We start from the raw sequence: 18567 nt of genomic DNA, 5'->3' as shown, positions 1-18567 counted from the left end.
TAAATACAGTCAACCCATCCTCTCTCTCTTGTACTTTATCAACTATTCTAGAGTAGAAACTCAATAAATTTGTCACACATGACCGACCTTTTCTAAAACCAAATTGGCTATTTGATAATATTTTGTTGTCTTCAAGAAACTCGATCCATTGCTTCTTTATTACTTTTTCACACATCTTGCATATTACACTAGTTAGTGATACCGGTCTGTAATTTAAATGTTCTTCCTTCCTTCCGCTCTTATATATGGGAACCACCTCAGCTCTTTTCCACTCCATTGGCACTGTTCCATTTTCTATTGAGCATTTTATGATGTTGTATATTGGACTTGCTAGTTCTTCCCTACATTCTTTCAGTATTCTGCCTGAGACTTCATCTGGTCCCATTACCTTTTCCTCATCCAATTCCGTCATCAACTTTTTTATTTCAAGCTTGGTTACTTTAATCTCTTTCATATAGACAGTCTCTCTATTACCCTGTGGTCTTTCAAATTTGGATTCCTTAGTAAAGACCTCATGAAATTTACTATTTAACAGTTATGCCATACTTTTTGGGTCTTCCACCATTCTGTTTTCTTCTTTTAACCTTTCTATTGTTTCTTTTTGTCTTATTTTTCCATTTATGAATCTGTAGAACAATTTTGGTTGTTCCTTAAATTTTCAACAATGTCCTTTTCATAGTTCTTTTCTTCTTCCTTTCTCACCTTAGCATATTCATTTCTTGCTGTTTTGAAGTTTTCCTTATTTTCTGGATTTCTGTTTCTTCACCTTTTCCATGCTCCATCTCGTTTCTCCTTTGCCCTAGCACATCTTGCATTAAACCAATCTTTCTTTCCTTCTTCTTTAGGTCTATATTTCGGAACATATTCCCTGACCCCAGTTTTGTATATTTCCAAAAATAAGTTATATTTCTCTTGAACTGTTAATGAGTTTTCCATCTCCTCCCAGTTTACATTTTTAAAATAGTTCTTGAGATTCTCAATATCAGCCTTTCTGTAATTTAATCGGTCTCCTTTGTATGATTCATCTCTATCTTCCTTTCCTTCTTCTATATCCATTTCTAATATTACATGGTCACTCTTTCCCAATGGGCACTTGTATCTTATATCATCGTTAATTGGTATATCCCTTGTAAAACTAGGTCTAATCTTGCCGGCTCATCGTTTCCTCTGAATCTTGTGTTTTCCTTTACTCTTTGGACCATCAAATTATCTATCATTAGGTTCAGGAATCTATCTCCCAGGCATCTTCCCCATACCACTTTCATAATTTTCCCAGTCTACCTCCTTACAGTTGAAATCTCCTCAATATCACTTTTCTCCTTTCCTTAATGATTCTTGTAAGACTCCTTATTGTGTCATCTATCATGTCTCTATATTCTTGGTTAGTCCATGAGTTTGTTTTGGTGGCACATATGTTCCAATGATTGTTAACTCCTTTTTGTTAATATGCATCTTAACATACAGTATTTCTGATTTTCCTTCCCAAACTCCACTTGATTTACCACTATCTCCTTCCTTAACATCATCATGACTCCTCCTCCTCCTTTACCCACTCTGTCTCTCCTCCATATATTATACCTTTTATCTATGTCTATTTTTATTGCCTCATTTAACTTTGTTTCCACCAGGCATACAATATCTGGTTCTTCTTTCTTTATGTAATCTCTTAATTCTAATTTACTAGATAAAATCCCCATCTATGTTTGTATACATCATTTTTAATCTCTTGTTCTTATAATTTTTAGTTAAACTTGCTCCATTCTTTTCTCTTTTTTTCTCTTTTATATACCATTTCCTTATCCTGTCTCCTATAATTCTCCAAAAAATGCCTTCTTCTCCTCCTCTGACCTTTCATTATTTTTTTCTCTTGCTTCTGCCACCAGTTCATTGTGTCTCTTCCTTTCCTCCTCGTTTCTATTTTTCTTTATATATATATATCTTTGCAACCTTCTGTTTCTCTGAGTTTCGTTTTTCTATATAGTACTTCTTCTGCTGCTGCTTGTGATTTTAGTAATATCTTAATTGGTCTCACTGTTCCTTCTTGATATGGTCCCATTCTATGGATTTCTTCTACTTCCTCTTCTAAGTTCTGTCTATCCTCGTCATTCAGATGTTTTAGTAGGTCTTTTACTGATTTCATTTTGTCTTTTTCCCTTCTTGGTCTATATTTAACATTTTTTTCTTTCAGTCCAAAAATAATTACACTTCTTTTTTTTTCGCAATTTCTCTTACTAAATTTTCTTTTTTCTTGAGGACTCCTATCATTTTGCTTGTCATATTTTCATCTCTCTTATAACTGTTCTTGAAATACTTCTTGAAATGATTCCTTGTCTTTCTTATCTTGGATTCTCCATGCTTGTACTTCTTTTTTAATCACATCTTGTACTCTTTCTTCTTCTTTGTTAACTAGATCTTTTAGCTTCTCTTTTCTTTCTCTTTTACCTAGTCCTTCTTCCATCAATTTCTTATAGTTCCTATTTGGACTTCTTCATTTTCTTCAGCCTAGTTTCTTCTCTTCCCTCTTTTCGTTTCTTCAATTTCTCTTTTATCCTGTTCTTCATTCAATTTCTTTATCAGTCTTTTCTTCATAGTCCTGTTCTTCAAATTCTCTTTCTCACCATTCATCATCATACTCTCCTTTATCAGTTTATCTAATTTCTCACTCATTATTATTTAACACTGTAGTGAGTCAACACTCTATCAATATGTTTCCTCTGAGTGTGTGTGTGTTTCACTATTTGTCTGCTGCTTCAAATTCTCTTCATTATTTGTCTCACCAACATTGTCATCATCAGCTGTTCATTCTTTCCCTTGTCCCATTTACCTAATTGTATTTACCTAATTGTATGGAAAAGAGCTATGCTTGTCTCCCATATCTATTAATGTCCAGCTTTTCTTAAAATCATGAATATTCCTTGCGTTGACCACTTCCACGTCTAAACTATTCCATGCTTCCACCCTTCTATGAGGAAGCTATATTTTTCACATCTCTCCTATAAGTGGCCATTTTAGTTTTTCCCATGCCCTCTCGACATTCTTCCATTCCACATACACAGATCTTCCCTATCCATTTTTCCATGCCAATCATCACTCTGTATATTGCTATCAGGTCTCCCCTTTCTCTTCTGTTTTCCAGGGTTGGAAGTTGCATTCTTTTCAGTCTGTCTTCATAAGTCAAATCTCTTAAGTCAGGCACCATTTTCGTTGCAGCCCTCTGTACTTTCTCTAGTTTCCTTATGTGTTTCTTTAAGTTCGAGCCCACTGTATTGTTGCATATTCAAGCCTCGGTCTTATCATTGCAGTAATTATTTTCTTCATCATTTCTTCATCTAGATATCTGACGCCACTCTTATGTTCCTCAATAAGTTCAATACTTCTCCAATTATTTTGTTTATATGTCTCTCTGGCGATAGGTCATTGGTAATTGTCACCCCAAGGTCTTTTCTTCATGACTGGTTTTATGTCTTCATTTCCTATCTTGTACATACTCCTGATTCTTCTTTCACTCTTGCCAAACTCTATTTTCTTGCATTTTGTCGTGTTGAACTCCATTTGCCATGTACAGCTCCATTTCCATATTCTGTCCAAGTCTTCCTGGAGTAGTTCGCAATCTTTGTCACATCTCACTTTTCTTAACAATTTTGCATCGTCTGCAAATAGGCTCACATAACTGGACACCCCATCCACCATGTCATTTATGTAGACTGCGAACATTACTGGTGCCAACACTGATCCCTGTGGAACTCCACTCTCCACCAATCCCCATTCTGATGGTCTGTCCTTAATTATTGTTCTCATTTCTCTTCCTACCAAAAGTCTTCCATCCATTTTAGTAAACTGCCATGCACTCCTCCTACCATTTCAAGTTTCCAGATCAGTCTCTGGTGTGGTACCTTATCAAAGGCCTTTTTTAAATCCAGATATATTCCATCAGCCCAACCATCTCTTTCCTGTATTACATCTATCACCCTCGAATAGTAACATATCAGGTTTGTCGTGCATGAACGCCCTTTCCTAAAACCAAATTGACACTCACAAAGTATGTCATTTTTCTCCAAGAAGTCTGTCCATCTAGTCTTCACCACCCTCTCACACATCTTAGCTACCACACTTGTAAGTGACACTGGTCTATAGTTCAATGGGTCTCTCTTGTTACCTGATTTATAGATTGGGACAATGTTAGCTCTTTTCCAGTCTTGGGGCACTACACCTTCCCTTAATGAGGCATCAATTACTTCACAAACTTTTTCTGCCAATTGCTCCCTGCATTCTCTTAAAATCCATCCTGATACCCCATCAGGTCCCACAGCTTTTCTCACTTCTAAACTCCCCATCATGTTCTTGATCTCCTCCACCGTTACTTGAAACTCCTTCATAATCCCTTTCTGTTCCATTACCAGTGGTTTGTCAAAAGCAGTCTCCTTTGTGAATACCTTCCGAAAGCATCCATTCATAGCCTCTGCCATTTCCCTGGGATCTTCACTGTATACTCCATTTACTTCTAAACTTTCAATACTTTCTCTATTTTTGATGTTGTTGTTCACATGTCTGTAAAAAAGCCTTGGTTGGTCTTTACATTTATCAATTATATCCTTTTCTTGTTTCTTTCTTTCTTCTCTTCTAATCAACACATATTCATTTCTTGCTCTTTTGTAACTTTCCCACTGCTTAATCCGTCTTTTCCTTCTCCACCTCTTCCATGCATCCTCTTTTCTTGTTCTAGCCTTTTCACATCTATCGTTAAACCAGTCCTGCTTTCCAACTTCTCTATGTTGTCTTATTGGTACAAATTTTTCTCACCTTCTTTGTATATTTTTATAAATTCCTTCCACTTTTCATTTGCTCCTTAGCACTCTTGAATTTCATCCAATTTGTCTCTTGAAAGAATTTCTTTAGGTTTCCAAAATCTGTCTTGGCATAATTCCATCTTCCCACTTTATATTCTTCATTTCTTCTAGATTTCTCTTCGTCTATCACCTTGAACTCCAAAACTGCATGATCACTCTTTGCTAAAGGGCACTCCACCCTCATCTCCTCAATGACCATTGGCTCTGTACTAAAGACCAAGTCCAGTCTTGACGATGCTCCCTCTCCTCCAAACCTAGTATCTTCTTTGACCCACTGAGTTAACACATTTTCCATTGCCAGTGTCAATAGTGTATTTCCCATGTTGTCTCTGATCCTTCCATTGACCAGTCCTCCCAACACACCTCTTTACAATTAAAATCTCCCATCATTATAGTTCGTTCACAGCCACCCAACATTTCTTCCAGACATGTTCCTGTATCACTTATCATTTCTTCATATTCCTGTACTGACCATGCATTTGTCTTAGGTGGTACGTACACCACTATGTAGTGCCTCTTTTTCCTTCATTAGTTTCTGCTCTGATCTTTAGCACTTCTGCCTTTCCCATACCTTTTTCACTTGATCCACCTTTATATCTTTTTAACCAGCAACATCACTCCTCCTCCCATCTTACCTACTCTATTTCTTTTCCAAACGTTATATTTCCTTCTCCAACCTTCATCAGGTCTTCTCCCTCTCTCAGTTTTGTTTCAGTAAGACCCACAATATCTGGGTTCTTGTCCCTCAAGTAATCGTTGAGTTCTAAAATCCCGATATCACTCCATTTATGTTGGAATACATTACATTTCGCTCATATGTAAGTTTCTTTAGTCCTTTCTTGCTGTACTTTTCTGGGTTATGAACCACTTCCTCAGTCTCATATCCAAGATTCTCCAGAAAAACTCTTTCTTCTCTTCTTCTGTCCTCTCTTCATTTTTTTCAAAGCCTCCTTTCTCAACTCATTTAACATTTCTCTTTCCTTTTCACCGAGATCTCTTCTCAACCAAATCTTCCTTGTTGTTTCCTGCTGGGCTAGCCTCCATGACTTCTCCACCAATTCATCTACATCCTTTTGTGACTTAAGTTTGATTCTTATTGGCCTCATACCTTCTCTTGTGAACTTTCCAATTCTATGGAAGTCCTCTATTTCTTGTACTAGGTCTTTTCCTCCTCTTGCACCACATTAATGATATTATTTATCACCTTTTTATGTTTTCTCTCTCTCCATTTTACTCGGTGTCTTATCCTCCTCCACACCAAATATCACCACACATCTCTTTTTGTCTACAGTTTCCCTCACCAATGTCTCATTTGACTTAATAACCTTCACCACTTTCTCAGCTATCTTCTCTTCTATGATCTGTTGATCTATAATTTCAACAAGGCCCAAAGTTTTCTCCCTGACTCTTTGATTTCCTTTTCCAGACTTGCAACTTTGTAATTTACCTCCTTTCTTTCCACTTCCTGACTTTTTTCCATTCAGCCTGCTTCTCCATCACTTTTCCTAGAGATTCTCCACATTTTTCGCAATTCACTTTAATTAGCTTAACTTCCTCTTTCAGTGCTGCATTTTCCTTCTTCATATCGGCACAGTCTCTCTTTACATTGTCATAACTCGTTTCCAGGCCCTCATACTTTTCAAACAGTTTTCAATTTTACCTTCTAACTCCAGAATTTTCTTCACATAAGTGCTCTTCTCCATTATTCCTTGAAACCCTGTGAAGTCTGATTCCTCTTTCGAGTTCACGGCCGCCATGTTGCGCAGACGTAAACAAACCAGCTGATGGCTCAAACGCAGGCTACAGTTTATATTTACCTTCACTGGACATTATTTTGCTAATCAACAGTTAACATGACTATATGGAGACGGGACAAACATTACCAGCTCCTTTCCCACCTTGGTTACTCTTAGGTAACTGTAGAATTATAGATGATTGCTCTGGAGCTCAGCGACCACCTCCGCCATCGACGATGTCCCGTGTGTGTGTGTGTGTGTGTGTGTGTGTGTGTGTAATAATAATGATGATAATAATAATATTTTGGTTTATTTGAATGGCAGCAAGTACAGGTACAGAGTTGAAAATCCTATACAGGCAACCCCCGTTTAACGAAGAGGTTACGTTCCTAAAAAACACTTCGTTAAGCGAACCGATTATAACAAGTATAACCCCTGATTTGAACTTCCATTGAGAGTAAGCAAAGTGAGAGTGCATCATAGTACAGTTTTAATGAAAGTAAAAATTATGAAGTTAAACATTTAGGTAGTTTAATTTAAGTCATTATAATGTACACTAATGTATGTATGTACGTAATTTTATAATGTTGATGATCTTAACTTTATGAAGGAGGGAGAGTGAACGGAAATACACTAACCGGCAACCTGTGGAATGTAAACAAAGTGCGCATCATGGTACTGCATACAAAACTTATGTACCACATTTCCACAAGGCTTTCCATTTTATCCATCGTAGAGTCACAAGTTCTGGTAGTTCTTTTACCTTGCAAGGAAGATGAGGTTGGCCCCTCTCTTGTCTGTGAATAATACCCAGCTTCACTTCGAGAGTAAGACACTTCCTGGTCTTCTTAGGAACGTTAGGCCACATTGCATGTTTTTGGTCTGTTATGTTTTGACTCAGTGAGTTCTGTGATCTTGATCTTGATCTTAGATACTACAGGTGACACAGAATTTCTTCTGAGTCAGGCCTTTGTATCGGCTGAGCCTGTGTTGTCCACGAGAGGCTTGATCTTGATCTTTATTGTATAGGTGTCTCAGGATTTCTCCTGAGGCAGGCCTTAGTACCAGCAGCTCCTTATGTATTCAAAAGCCTGTCAGCTTGCATGATACAGTGGGGCTTTCAAATTTGGAAAAAAATTACCTGGATGAAACTTCGTTAAAGCGAGTTTGATGTTCGTTAAACGAGCAGATGGTATTAAAATGAAACCTTCATTATAGCGAAATTTTGTTGTGTGAACCTTCGTTAAACGGGGGTTGCCTGTATATTGAACATACTTATACATATATATATTCTTATACTAACATTCATACATCTTAAGTCTACACAACCCATATGTTGGCACCTGACATGGTGCGCGGCAGCTATTTATAGCACCAGATAAGCCTTGCGGCCTAGGCCCCAGGGTGATGCCACCCAGAGTTTGCTTCTCCTGCCCAGCAGCGGGTCACAACTTCCATCTTACTCCAGGTACCTAATCACTGCTAGGTGAACAGGGGCCACACACTTGAATAGAAGTCTTGCCCAAATGACCTTTGGCCTGTCCCGGGAATTGTGTGTGTGTGTGTGTGTGTGTGTGTATGTGTATTTACCTAATTGTATTTACCTAATTGTAACATACGGGAAAAGAGCTATGCTCGTGTGTCCCGTCTCCATATCTATTAATGTCCAGCTTTTCTTAAAATCATGAATATTCCTTGCGTTGACCACTTCCACGTCTAAACTATTCCATGCTTCCACCCTTCTATGAGGAAGCTATATTTTTCACATCTCTCCTATAAGTGGCCATTTTAGTTTTTCCCATGCCCTCTCGACATTCTTTCATTCCACATACACAGATCTTCCCTATCCATTTTTCCATGCCAATCATCACTCTGTATATTGCTATCAGGTCTCCCCTTTCTCTTCTGTTTTCCAGGGTTGGAAGTTGCATTCTTTTCAGTCTGTCTTCATAAGTCAAATCTCTTAAGTCAGGCACCATTTTGTTGCAGCCCTCTGTACTTTCTCTAGTTTCCTTATGTGTTTCTTTAAGTTCGAGCCCACTGTATTGTTGCATATTCAAGCCTCGGTCTTATCATTGCAGTAATTATTTTCTTCATCATTTCTTCATCTAAATATCTGAACGCCACTCTTATGTTCCTCAATAAGTTCAATACTTCTCCAATTATTTTGTTTATATGTCTCTCTGGCGATAGGTCATTGGTAATTGTCACCCCAAGGTCTTTTTCTTCATGACTGGTTTTATGTCTTCATTTCCTATCTTGTACATACTCCTGATTCTTCTTTCACTCTTGCCAAACTCTATTTTCTTGCATTTTGTCGTGTTGAACTCCATTTGCCATGTACAGCTCCATTTCCATATTCTGTCCAAGTCTTCCTGGAGTAGTTCGCAATCTTTGTCACATCTCACTTTTCTTAACAATTTTGCATCGTCTGCAAATAGGCTCACATAACTGGACACCCCATCCACCATGTCATTTATGTAGACCGCGAACATTACTGGTGCCAACACTGATCCCTGTGGAACTCCACTCTCCACCAAGCCCCATTCTGATGGTCTGTCCTTAATTATTGTTCTCATTTCTCTTCCTACCAAAAGTCTTCCATCCATTTTAGTAAACTGCCATGCACTCCTCCTACCATTTCAAGTTTCCAGATCAGTCTCCGGTGTGGTACCTTATCAAAGGCCTTTTTTAAATCCAGATATATTCCATCAGCCCAACCATCTCTTTCCTGTATTACATCTATCACCCTCGAATAGTAACATATCAGGTTTGTCGTGCATGAACGCCCTTTTCTAAAACCAAATTGACACTCACAAAGTATGTCATTTTTCTCCAAGAAGTCTGTCCATCTATTCTTCACCACCCTCTCACACATCTTAGCTACCACACTTGTAAGTGACACTGGTCTATAGTTCAATGGGTCTCTCTTGTTACCTGATTTATAGATTGGGACAATGTTAGCTCTTTTCCAGTCTTGGGGCACTACACCTTCCCTTAATGAGGCATCAATTACTTCACAAACTTTTTCTGCCAGTTGCTCCTGCATTCTCTTAAAATCCATCCTGATACCCCATCAGGTCCCACAGCTTTTCTCACTTCTAAACTCCCCATCATATTCTTGATCTCCTCCACAGTTACTTGAAACTCCTTCATAATCCCTTTCTGTTCCATTACCAGTGGTTTGTCAAAAGCAGTCTCCTTTGTGAATACCTCCCGAAAGCATCCATTCATAGCCTCTGCCATTTCCCTGGGATCCTCACTGCATACTCCATTTACTTCTAAACTTTCAATACTTTCTCTATTTTTGATGTTGTTGTTCACATGTCTGTAAAAAAGCCTTGGTTGGTCTTTACATTTATCAATTATATCCTTTTCTTGTTTCTTTCTTTCTTCTCTTCTAATCAACACATATTCATTTCTTGCTCTTTTGTAACTTTGTGTGTGTGCTTTTGTGTATGTGTGTCATCTATGGTGTGTGTGTTATCTATGGCATGTATGTCATCTGTGGTGTGTGTACCTGCAGGTGAGTGAAGGGCTGGCATTTTTGCACAACTCTGTGAAGATTGTGCATCGCAACATTTGTCCAGAGAACATCGTGCTGAACCACCAAGGTGCCTGGAAACTATTTGGCTTTGACTTCTGTGTTGCCAACCAGTCTCCTCCTGACCAGCAGGTGAGGGTGATGGCTGCCACGCTTGTAGTGTACAGGGAGGGATTCATGACAGCCAGCAGATAGAAAAGTATCTTCGTGATATGACTGAAAGAAAATGTCAGCAATCAAAATTATTTTCACTTTGAATGGTAACTAAATTATTATTGTCTTGAATATGAAGCTGTGGGATATTTCTGCAATTCTTCACTATCATGAATCACTTGAAAGTTGGCTGTTATAAGTATTAAATGAGGAACCAGTAGTGATCCTTCATGATCGTTCTTTACCTTGAGATGTTGTTTGGGGTTTGTAAGCTTTGCATTACCTGACACACCCTGAGCATTGCTGTCACACAAGACACACACTACTCCCAAAGGTATCTTCATGCATCATGTACAGAATGTCTCCTGTAGTCTTCCTTCATACTTACAGTGTACTTTACTGATATCCACAGTTGTTGTTTTTTTTTTTTTTTTTTTTTTTTTTTATACCATAATTCAAGCTAATTTTTATGAACCTTGTACAAGTGATGAGTGTATTATTCTCTTTTTTTTTCCCTCAGCCCTTCTGGCCCTTCGAGGAATACGTCCCTAACCGCCAGACAATCTGTCAGCCCACCCTGGACTATCTGGCTCCAGAGTATGCCCTCACCCACACCCTTGACCCTGCTGCTGACCTCTTCTCCCTGGGTGTGGTGACCCATGCCCTCTTCAATAGTGGGCGACCCATCTTCCAAAACCACCAAGATTTTGTCACATTCAAGAGAAACTGTTGTGAGGTAAAGCATCATGTTTACGAGACTTGGTGTTCCAGTCTTAAGTTCATACAGGATTTGTTCACACAGTTAGTTCATAAAAATAATTACTGGTGAAATTAAACAGTTACTAGTAGAAATAATGAGTTACAAAACAAAATAAAGGAAAGAAAAAGGAAAAGATAAGCAAGGAAATATAAAAGATAAACTGTCTCATTCAAAGGTGGTGTGTTAGTGTTGCATGCAGACTGCAGACCACTCCATGGATTGTTGGAAGGTCACAGATGCATGCAGTGGACCACAGAGCACATTTCTTTGGCTTAGATTGGCTCATAGGCCATATCATGCCCTGCCCTGTGCTAATGTTTCTCTCTCTCTCTCTCTCTCTCTCTCTCTCTCTCTCTCTCTCTCTCTCTCTCTCTCTCTCTCTCTCTCTCTCTCTCTCTCTCTCTCTCTCTCTCTCTCTCTCCCTCTCTCCCTCTCCCTCTCCCTCCCATATAGTTAAAGAACACGAACACACTACAGTTGTCCAGCATTCCTGAGGGTGTGCGGGAGGAGGTGCGGCTGTTGCTACACGCTACACCACAGCTACGTCCTGATGCTCTCCAGTTCTCCAAAGTGAGTATTAAGTTGCATCAGAGGAAGTTTTCTAACCATCGTCAACATGTTAAGTTACCTTACATGTGCAGACCCCATAGCAATAAATCACAGCAGTGTCTTGTTATGTGCTCACTGAGTAGAGTGATGGATAGCAGGCAAGGAAGCAGGAGACCAACAGTGTGCATTATATATATGTATATTTATGTATTTATTTTCAGATCTCTTACTTTGAGGATGTGGGAGTGAAGACACTGAATTACTTGGACCAGATGTTCCAGTGGGACAACATGCAGAAATCTCAATTCTACAAAAGTCTTCCTCAGATCATTCCTCAGCTTCCCCACCGTGTGTGTGTCCTCAGGTGGGTTCCACAGCTCCACGGCTCCATCTCCTCTGCTTTGCCTCTCTTTGCATCTCTCTTCTGGAGGATTCTGCTTCTGATCTGCCTCATTGTTCTTGTATAGTTAGCTTCACTGTATTATAAGATTGAAGAGTTTGTTGAGATTGAAAGTGAGTTTAAATCAAATTGTTTAAGGTTATTAGAAAAAAAAGTATGCTTATGAATAAATCATGCACCAATCCCTCCTCTAATCTCAGTAGTTTGGTGAGATTGAGTAGACGGCTATTTTGATAGGGAGGCCAGATTTGCAGGATTATGCATGTGATACTTTACTCATGATATTCAATATTCATGCTGGCAACAACATCCAGTCCTACTGTATTACAATTATGTATGTCAGGGTGGTGCCAAGTCTGATGCAGGAGTGTGTCAACACCACCATGGTGCCGTTTGTGCTGCCAGTCATCTTGTTAGTGTCAGAGCGAGCCTCTCGGGAGGAGTACGTGGAGCACATTTTGCCGCACCTCAAGCCCATCATGAAGATGACCGATCCACCACAGGTGAGTAGGAAACAAGAAATCAGTGTTCTCAAAAGTTTCTTCCACTTCTCCATTACTTTTATGTTAACTTTTAGTATGAGCAGATGTACCATCCTAGTTCACCACACACACATACACACATAGCTTGTTCTACTGCCCCACAGATCATGCTGCAGCTGATGCAAAAGATGGAACTGCTTTTAGGCAAGACACCACCAGAGGATGTGCGCGGCGACGTCTTGCCACTGCTGTACCGAGCGCTGGAGTGTGACATGCAGCAGATCCAGGAGCTGTGCCTCAGTGTGATACCCTCATGTGCTGCCCTTGTAGAGAGTCATGCCATGAAGAATGCTCTGCTGCCCAAGATCAAGAAACTTTGTCTAGCCACTGGATACCTCTCAGTAAGCTTTGGTTCAGCAGCTCACCTCTCACCTCAAGGAACATACATACTGACACTGTATGTAGGAAACATCATACTGTTAGGGTTGCAGCCTTGCAATGTTTAGGAACTGGCAGACAATGGCTATTAGTGAAGTGATAAGCAAGATATACAGGAGTGGAATAGATGATGGAAATGTGAGAGAATGATCTCAATAAAGAAGAAAAATAGAAATTGAGGAGCAGTAAGATGGGTTTGACTGCTCCAATAATCTGTATTGTCTAGAGTTTGACAACAAGTAAATAGGAACAATAGGAAAATGAATTATTTAGATGATGATGTGTTTGTTGCTAGTCACTTGCAGCTTCAGTAAGGCAATTATAAGACTTTACTTTATTCTGTTCTTTTTTGGGGGAGCTAAGATTACTTTGTGACTTTGTGTAGTTTAAATTTTAGTGTTTTAGTGTTGCAAATGTTCATCAACATTGTTATAATTACCAACTTTGACATAAGGTCTATGGTTATGTATGTTATTGTTCTTGCTGTTGTCATTGTTGTCATTATAAGTATCACTGATGACACAAAAGCATTGATGTGACACATTCAGGTGCGAGTGAACTGCCTGGTGTGTGTGGGCAAGATTCTGGAGCACCTGGATCGCTGGCTGGTCATGGACGACATCTTCCCCTTCCTGGAGCAGATTCCTTCACGGGAGTCACCAGTCATCATGGCCATCGTGGGTGAGTCGCCTCTCATGCCGCCACACTCAAGCTGGTCCTTGTGCTGTGTTATCGTTTGAGGCATGTTATGCCAGAGGGGCGTAACTGACAATCTGGACTTTTTGAGTTAGTTATGGATGCAGCCACCAGAGGTCCCAACTTAGCCTGTGGTGAGATTTCCCAGGCAAAGTCAGTCCCTATGAAGTCTGTACGAGGGTTTAAGATCCTGTGTTTATACGCGTGAGAAAGTACTGACTAGGTTTGGCCTGGAACGCCAGAAGGGCGGAACTGACAGCCAATAGCAGAGCGCGGCCGGCACACACCCCCCTTACCATCCAATCACAGCTCAGCCAGCCCATGCTGCCTCGCAGTCGCACTCAGTGCCTCCCTTTAAACTTACACGCCGGATTACTCTTTCTTTTGTCCCCATAATATTGTGGATTTACGTGGATTATATACATCGACGATGAGTGATAGTGATAGCAGTGTAGAGGGGGAGGCCCCTTCAACCTCCCGTAAACATGTGGCCAAGCCCGAGCTGTGGAAGAAGACTGTAGCAAAGAAACAAAGAGACTCTGGGGAGAGCTACATAAGCGTGACTACAAAACGGCAGGTTTTAATTCAATAAAATCATAAAAAATTGGGATTCGCACATACAAGGACGAAATTTGGACACAATACTTATGTTATAGTCTAGTTTCATTCATACAGTAAAATATTACAATCATCCAATATTTTGGGGTTGGCTACGCAATAGGGTGACAGAAAGACAAACGTACAAAAGCAAAACACACAAAAAAACTCAAATTGTGCATAGATTAATAGATTTTGAGCAGGCAAATCATTAGATACATAATAGTAATACATTTTTTCCGTTTCCATACAAGTTATTACCACCTAACTTTAGACGCGTTTTACGCAAAACAGGTTTTTTCGAGTTACGTCCCTCTGGCATAACACGCCTCATTTACTTCTTTACCTTCTTGAACTTTTGTACCTTCTTGTCAGTTTCATGAAATGCTGAGCATTAAAAATCCCCATGAATGTTAAGACAAAATGTATCTGATTTCATTTTAAAATATGCTCAACCTTCTTAAGCAAAATATAATAAATTCTAAAAACATTTCAAAATTTTAATAAATGCTACTCCTTCTAAGAAAAAGTAACCATTGAATAAGAAACCCATTATGAAGAACTAACTGTGCTTAATAATGTGATCTTGTCATAGAAATTAATTGTGAAAGCAAAACTAAGTTATTATCTATTAAATTCTTCCTAATATCTCTTTTATTCATTTGTATTCATGACAGGAATCTTCAAGGTTGCAATGACCCACAAGAAGTTAGGCATCTCCAAGGAAGTTTTGGCCACCAGGGTGTTGCCCTTTTTGTTTCCACTGAGCATTGAGAACTCTCTCACTCCAACTCAACACTCAGCAGTCATGAGCCTCATAAAGGTAGTGTTGCTGATATCACACATCATTCAAAATAAGTACCTCCCAGTTTGAGTTTTAAACTGTAAATGACTATTACATTTAGATAAGACAATGGAGGTGACTTTGGTTTGTGATTAAAGATTGTGAAGCCAGCTTATTGTTAGTGATGAAGATCTGCTTCCAACTTATGTTTTTCTTGTAGGAGATGACAGAAAAAGTAGAAGCAGAACACAGAGTCAAACTTGAACAACTCAACTCTATCAAAGATGAACAAAAGTAAGTGATTTTTCTTACTTACTTAATTTTTTTTCCCACATATTGGAAACAAGACAGGCAAAGACTGCTTCCAGAGAGAACATAATAAATCACTTGCATATCACACTCTTGTATCCTTTCAGGTATTGTGTTACGAATTCTTCTTGTATTTGATAGAAGCTTCTTTTTGCACCCATTGCAGCCATTTATTCTGTGTGTATCCACCATGCCTTTGTACATACTCCTACTATTCATAACTAAAGTGCCATTTCACTGATTCCTACTATTCATAACTAAAATATTTCAGTTATAAACCTTACATCTAATAAGGAAGCTCCAGATTTAACCTTACACTATATTATTGAAAGTCTGTTTGATATGATAATGTTTCAGGGCTCTACAAATGGCTATGCCAACCAGCTTAGCCTCAGGCTCAACACCAGGCACAGCCAGCACAGCTGCTGTCAATGGCTCAGTTGTCAGTCCTGCTGAGGCTGCCACTGATATGTTTGCTGGTCTTGGACTAAATCAGTTTGCCGGGGGAGGTGGCTCGTCTGCCTCTCAAAAGTCTGCAATGTCATCATCATCATCATCATCAGCAGCAGCAGCAGCAGCAGCAGCAGCAGCAACAGCAGCAGCAGCTCCAGCAGGCAACAAAACTCAGCAGCCAAAGACAGATGTTACTTCTCCCACTGCCTCGCTCAGCATGCAGGATAAACACAGGTAATAGAGTGGAAAGGAATCCTGTTAACATCACATAACTTATGCAGAATTTCATCCAAAGAATGTATTGTAGGTTATGTTGAATATACATGGAAGTTTTTAGTAATCAGTCCAAGAAAACTTGGAAAGAAGTGATCCAGAAGAACTTTAGACATACAGGCTCAGTCAGGAAAGCTGCTGGAAACACGGAGTTAGAAAACCACCAGTGGCTGAAGGCACAGTTGACTTATGTAATCATGAATGAGATCATTCGGAATTATAAAGATGATAATGAATCATTTGTATAAGTTATGATATGATATTGATGTCTTAGTTGTACACTCTTGGAATGGATGAGTGTGTATTTCACTGAGTGACCTGTTTAATCTTATTATCCTCATTTTTAATGCAGACTCTATCATTTCATATTATCATAAGATTATCATAAGTTATTGATAATGTTGAGAAAGATTTTTGTGAGCATTTATGTAATCAATTTGTGACACCTTTGGTAACTGATTTTTCCTTTGGTGTTGCAGGATGATGAAGGAACAAGGCCTCCAGAAGCAGCCTCCACTTCTCCCCTCCCCCCCACCACCCTCCTCCACCATCACCAAAAACACTCAACCTTCTTCCTCCTCCTCACAGACTTCCAATCTCACATCCTCTCTCATCACTTCCAATCTGAGCCTGATAGCAAGCCCTCCGGGGCCACACCAGCACACTGCACCTATGGCTGGTCTGGGCAACACAGGATTGAGTTATGGTATGAGGCCCAACCTGACACAACAGCCTCTTGGAACCATGAACTCTTGGGCCACTTCTCCTACACAGCCACAATCCTGGACCTCCCCAATGCCTCACCTGCAGCCACAGCCCATGTCTTTGAACTTGGGAGCTTTTGATAACCTCCTTCCTTCTCAACCAAGACCACCAAGTATGAACCAAATGGCTTCCAATTTCAAGTCTGCCCCCATGTTGGCACCACTGAGGCCCATGAATGCCACTCCCGTGCCAGCCCCTGTCCGCCCACTCACTTCCTCAGATATCAATGACCTCCTCAGCTGAGATCACTTTTTATTAGTGTTTTTTATATTGTCTCAGCTCCTTTCTAGACTGTATAGTTAGGTTAATGCAGTGTGTATTTACAAGACTGTACAGACCTAGCTAGGAAAGATTTACTGGTTGTACTTTTTATTTCTTCATTGCAAGTGTCTAGTCATAACAGGAGCCACATAGGCAGACATTTTGCTGTTTGTGTTTTCATAGCATCTAAGCAGCAAGCGTGTGATGGATGAAGCATTTTTGAAGCTGATACTGTGGAGAGCTTCCCTGCTTTTGTTACAGTGTTGATGTAATCCAAGGCAGGATCCACACACTGACTCCAACATATTCCAAGGTGAGTGATTCTAGGTTACTATATAACAACATTCCAATTATGTATGTGTTTATTAATGATGCTTTTATTTTTGTTTATGAAAAGATTAATGGCATTAGTCTATAACCAATATTTTTCCAATATACTAGGTTATTTGATATACATGCATATATTATGGATATAAGATGTGTAATGTCAGTGCAGTAATCAAAGATATCAAGTGCAGTTTTCTTTCAGCAGCTTCAATTGCCAAAAACACATGCCTGTGAATTTGTGTGAAAATTCATATGGCTTATAGAATGTTTTATCAGACTCTTGGTCTTAGAATTAACTGTTTCACATTGTTTGGTTGGTTTGATGTTCCATCCTCATAATTAAGCTCTTTTATAAGTAATATGCACATGACCTACTTACCTGATTCATTCAGTACTAGTGATTATCTATTTTCCTATATTTGACAACTTCCCTAAGGGAATAACCATGGTCAGATGTCCCAGCACAGCAGTCTGTTACCTCACAAGGTAACACCTGGAAAACCTGTTGATGTGGTTATTATTGTTTAGGTGACAGTGCTCAGTGACTGGATGGACTGAGACACTCTCTCTCTCTCTCTCTCTCTCTCTCTCTCTCTCTCTCTCTCTCTCTCTCTCTCTCTCTCTCTCTCTCTCTCTCTCTCTCTCTCTCTCTCTCTCTCTCTCTCTCTCTCTCTCTCTCTCTCTCTCTCTCTCTCTCTCTCTTTTATTTATACTATGTGGACTTTTCATGGAATTTATGGGCTAAAGGAGATACTTTTTGGGGTACCTCCTATCTCTAGGAAACCGTTACCCCGAGTTAGGAAGCCCAACCTACACTCGGACCGTGGACAGGATTCGAATCTCTCTCTCTCTCTCTCTCTCTCTCTCTCTCTCTCTCTCTCTCTCTCTCTCTCTCTCTCTCTCTCTCTCTCTCTCTCTCTCTCTCTCTCTCTCTCTCTCTCTCTCTCTCTCTCTCTCTCTCTCTCTCTCTCTCTCTCTCTCTCTCTCCACACTTGCCCAGCTCAGCCCTCCCTGTACAGGGTGCTAAAAATTCTTTGGTAGATCAGTGGTGGAAGAAGAGTGGCAGTGAGACTTTACTGGAATGTACTGTATATATGATATTCTCAATGGTAATAGAAGAATAGAAGAAGAGAAAGATTTAAATGTTAAAAGTTGTTGTGCCTATGTATTTGCTATATGTACAAAAGTATATA

General features: G+C 39.6%; 1 protein-coding gene across 3 annotated transcripts in view; it reads left to right on the top strand.

The window, feature by feature from the left end:
* The window catches only part of LOC123500074 (SCY1-like protein 2), a 32688-nt gene extending 14677 nt beyond the window's left edge, over positions 1-18011 (top strand). The window contains exons 4-14 of one of the 3 annotated variants that reach the window (XM_045248716.1): positions 10110-10259; positions 10801-11016; positions 11494-11610; positions 11811-11953; positions 12333-12492; positions 12636-12872; positions 13458-13590; positions 14880-15025; positions 15207-15280; positions 15653-15982; positions 16501-18011. In XM_045248716.1, the coding sequence (XP_045104651.1) occupies positions 10110-10259; positions 10801-11016; positions 11494-11610; positions 11811-11953; positions 12333-12492; positions 12636-12872; positions 13458-13590; positions 14880-15025; positions 15207-15280; positions 15653-15982; positions 16501-17029 (2235 nt within the window). In that variant the 3' untranslated portion in view covers positions 17030-18011. The remainder of the gene's footprint in view (positions 1-10109; positions 10260-10800; positions 11017-11493; positions 11611-11810; positions 11954-12332; positions 12493-12635; positions 12873-13457; positions 13591-14879; positions 15026-15206; positions 15281-15652; positions 15983-16500) is intronic. The other 2 variants (XM_045248714.1, XM_045248715.1) reach the window with 2 other exon arrangements.
* The last annotated feature ends 556 nt before the right edge of the window (positions 18012-18567 follow it).

Source organism: Portunus trituberculatus, chromosome 50 (genome assembly GCF_017591435.1).
Source record: "Portunus trituberculatus isolate SZX2019 chromosome 50, ASM1759143v1, whole genome shotgun sequence".
Taxonomy (NCBI): Eukaryota; Metazoa; Arthropoda; class Malacostraca; order Decapoda; family Portunidae; genus Portunus; species Portunus trituberculatus.
The sequence above is the reverse complement of the archived record's forward strand: the minus strand, read 5'-3'. Positions and strand labels throughout refer to the sequence as shown.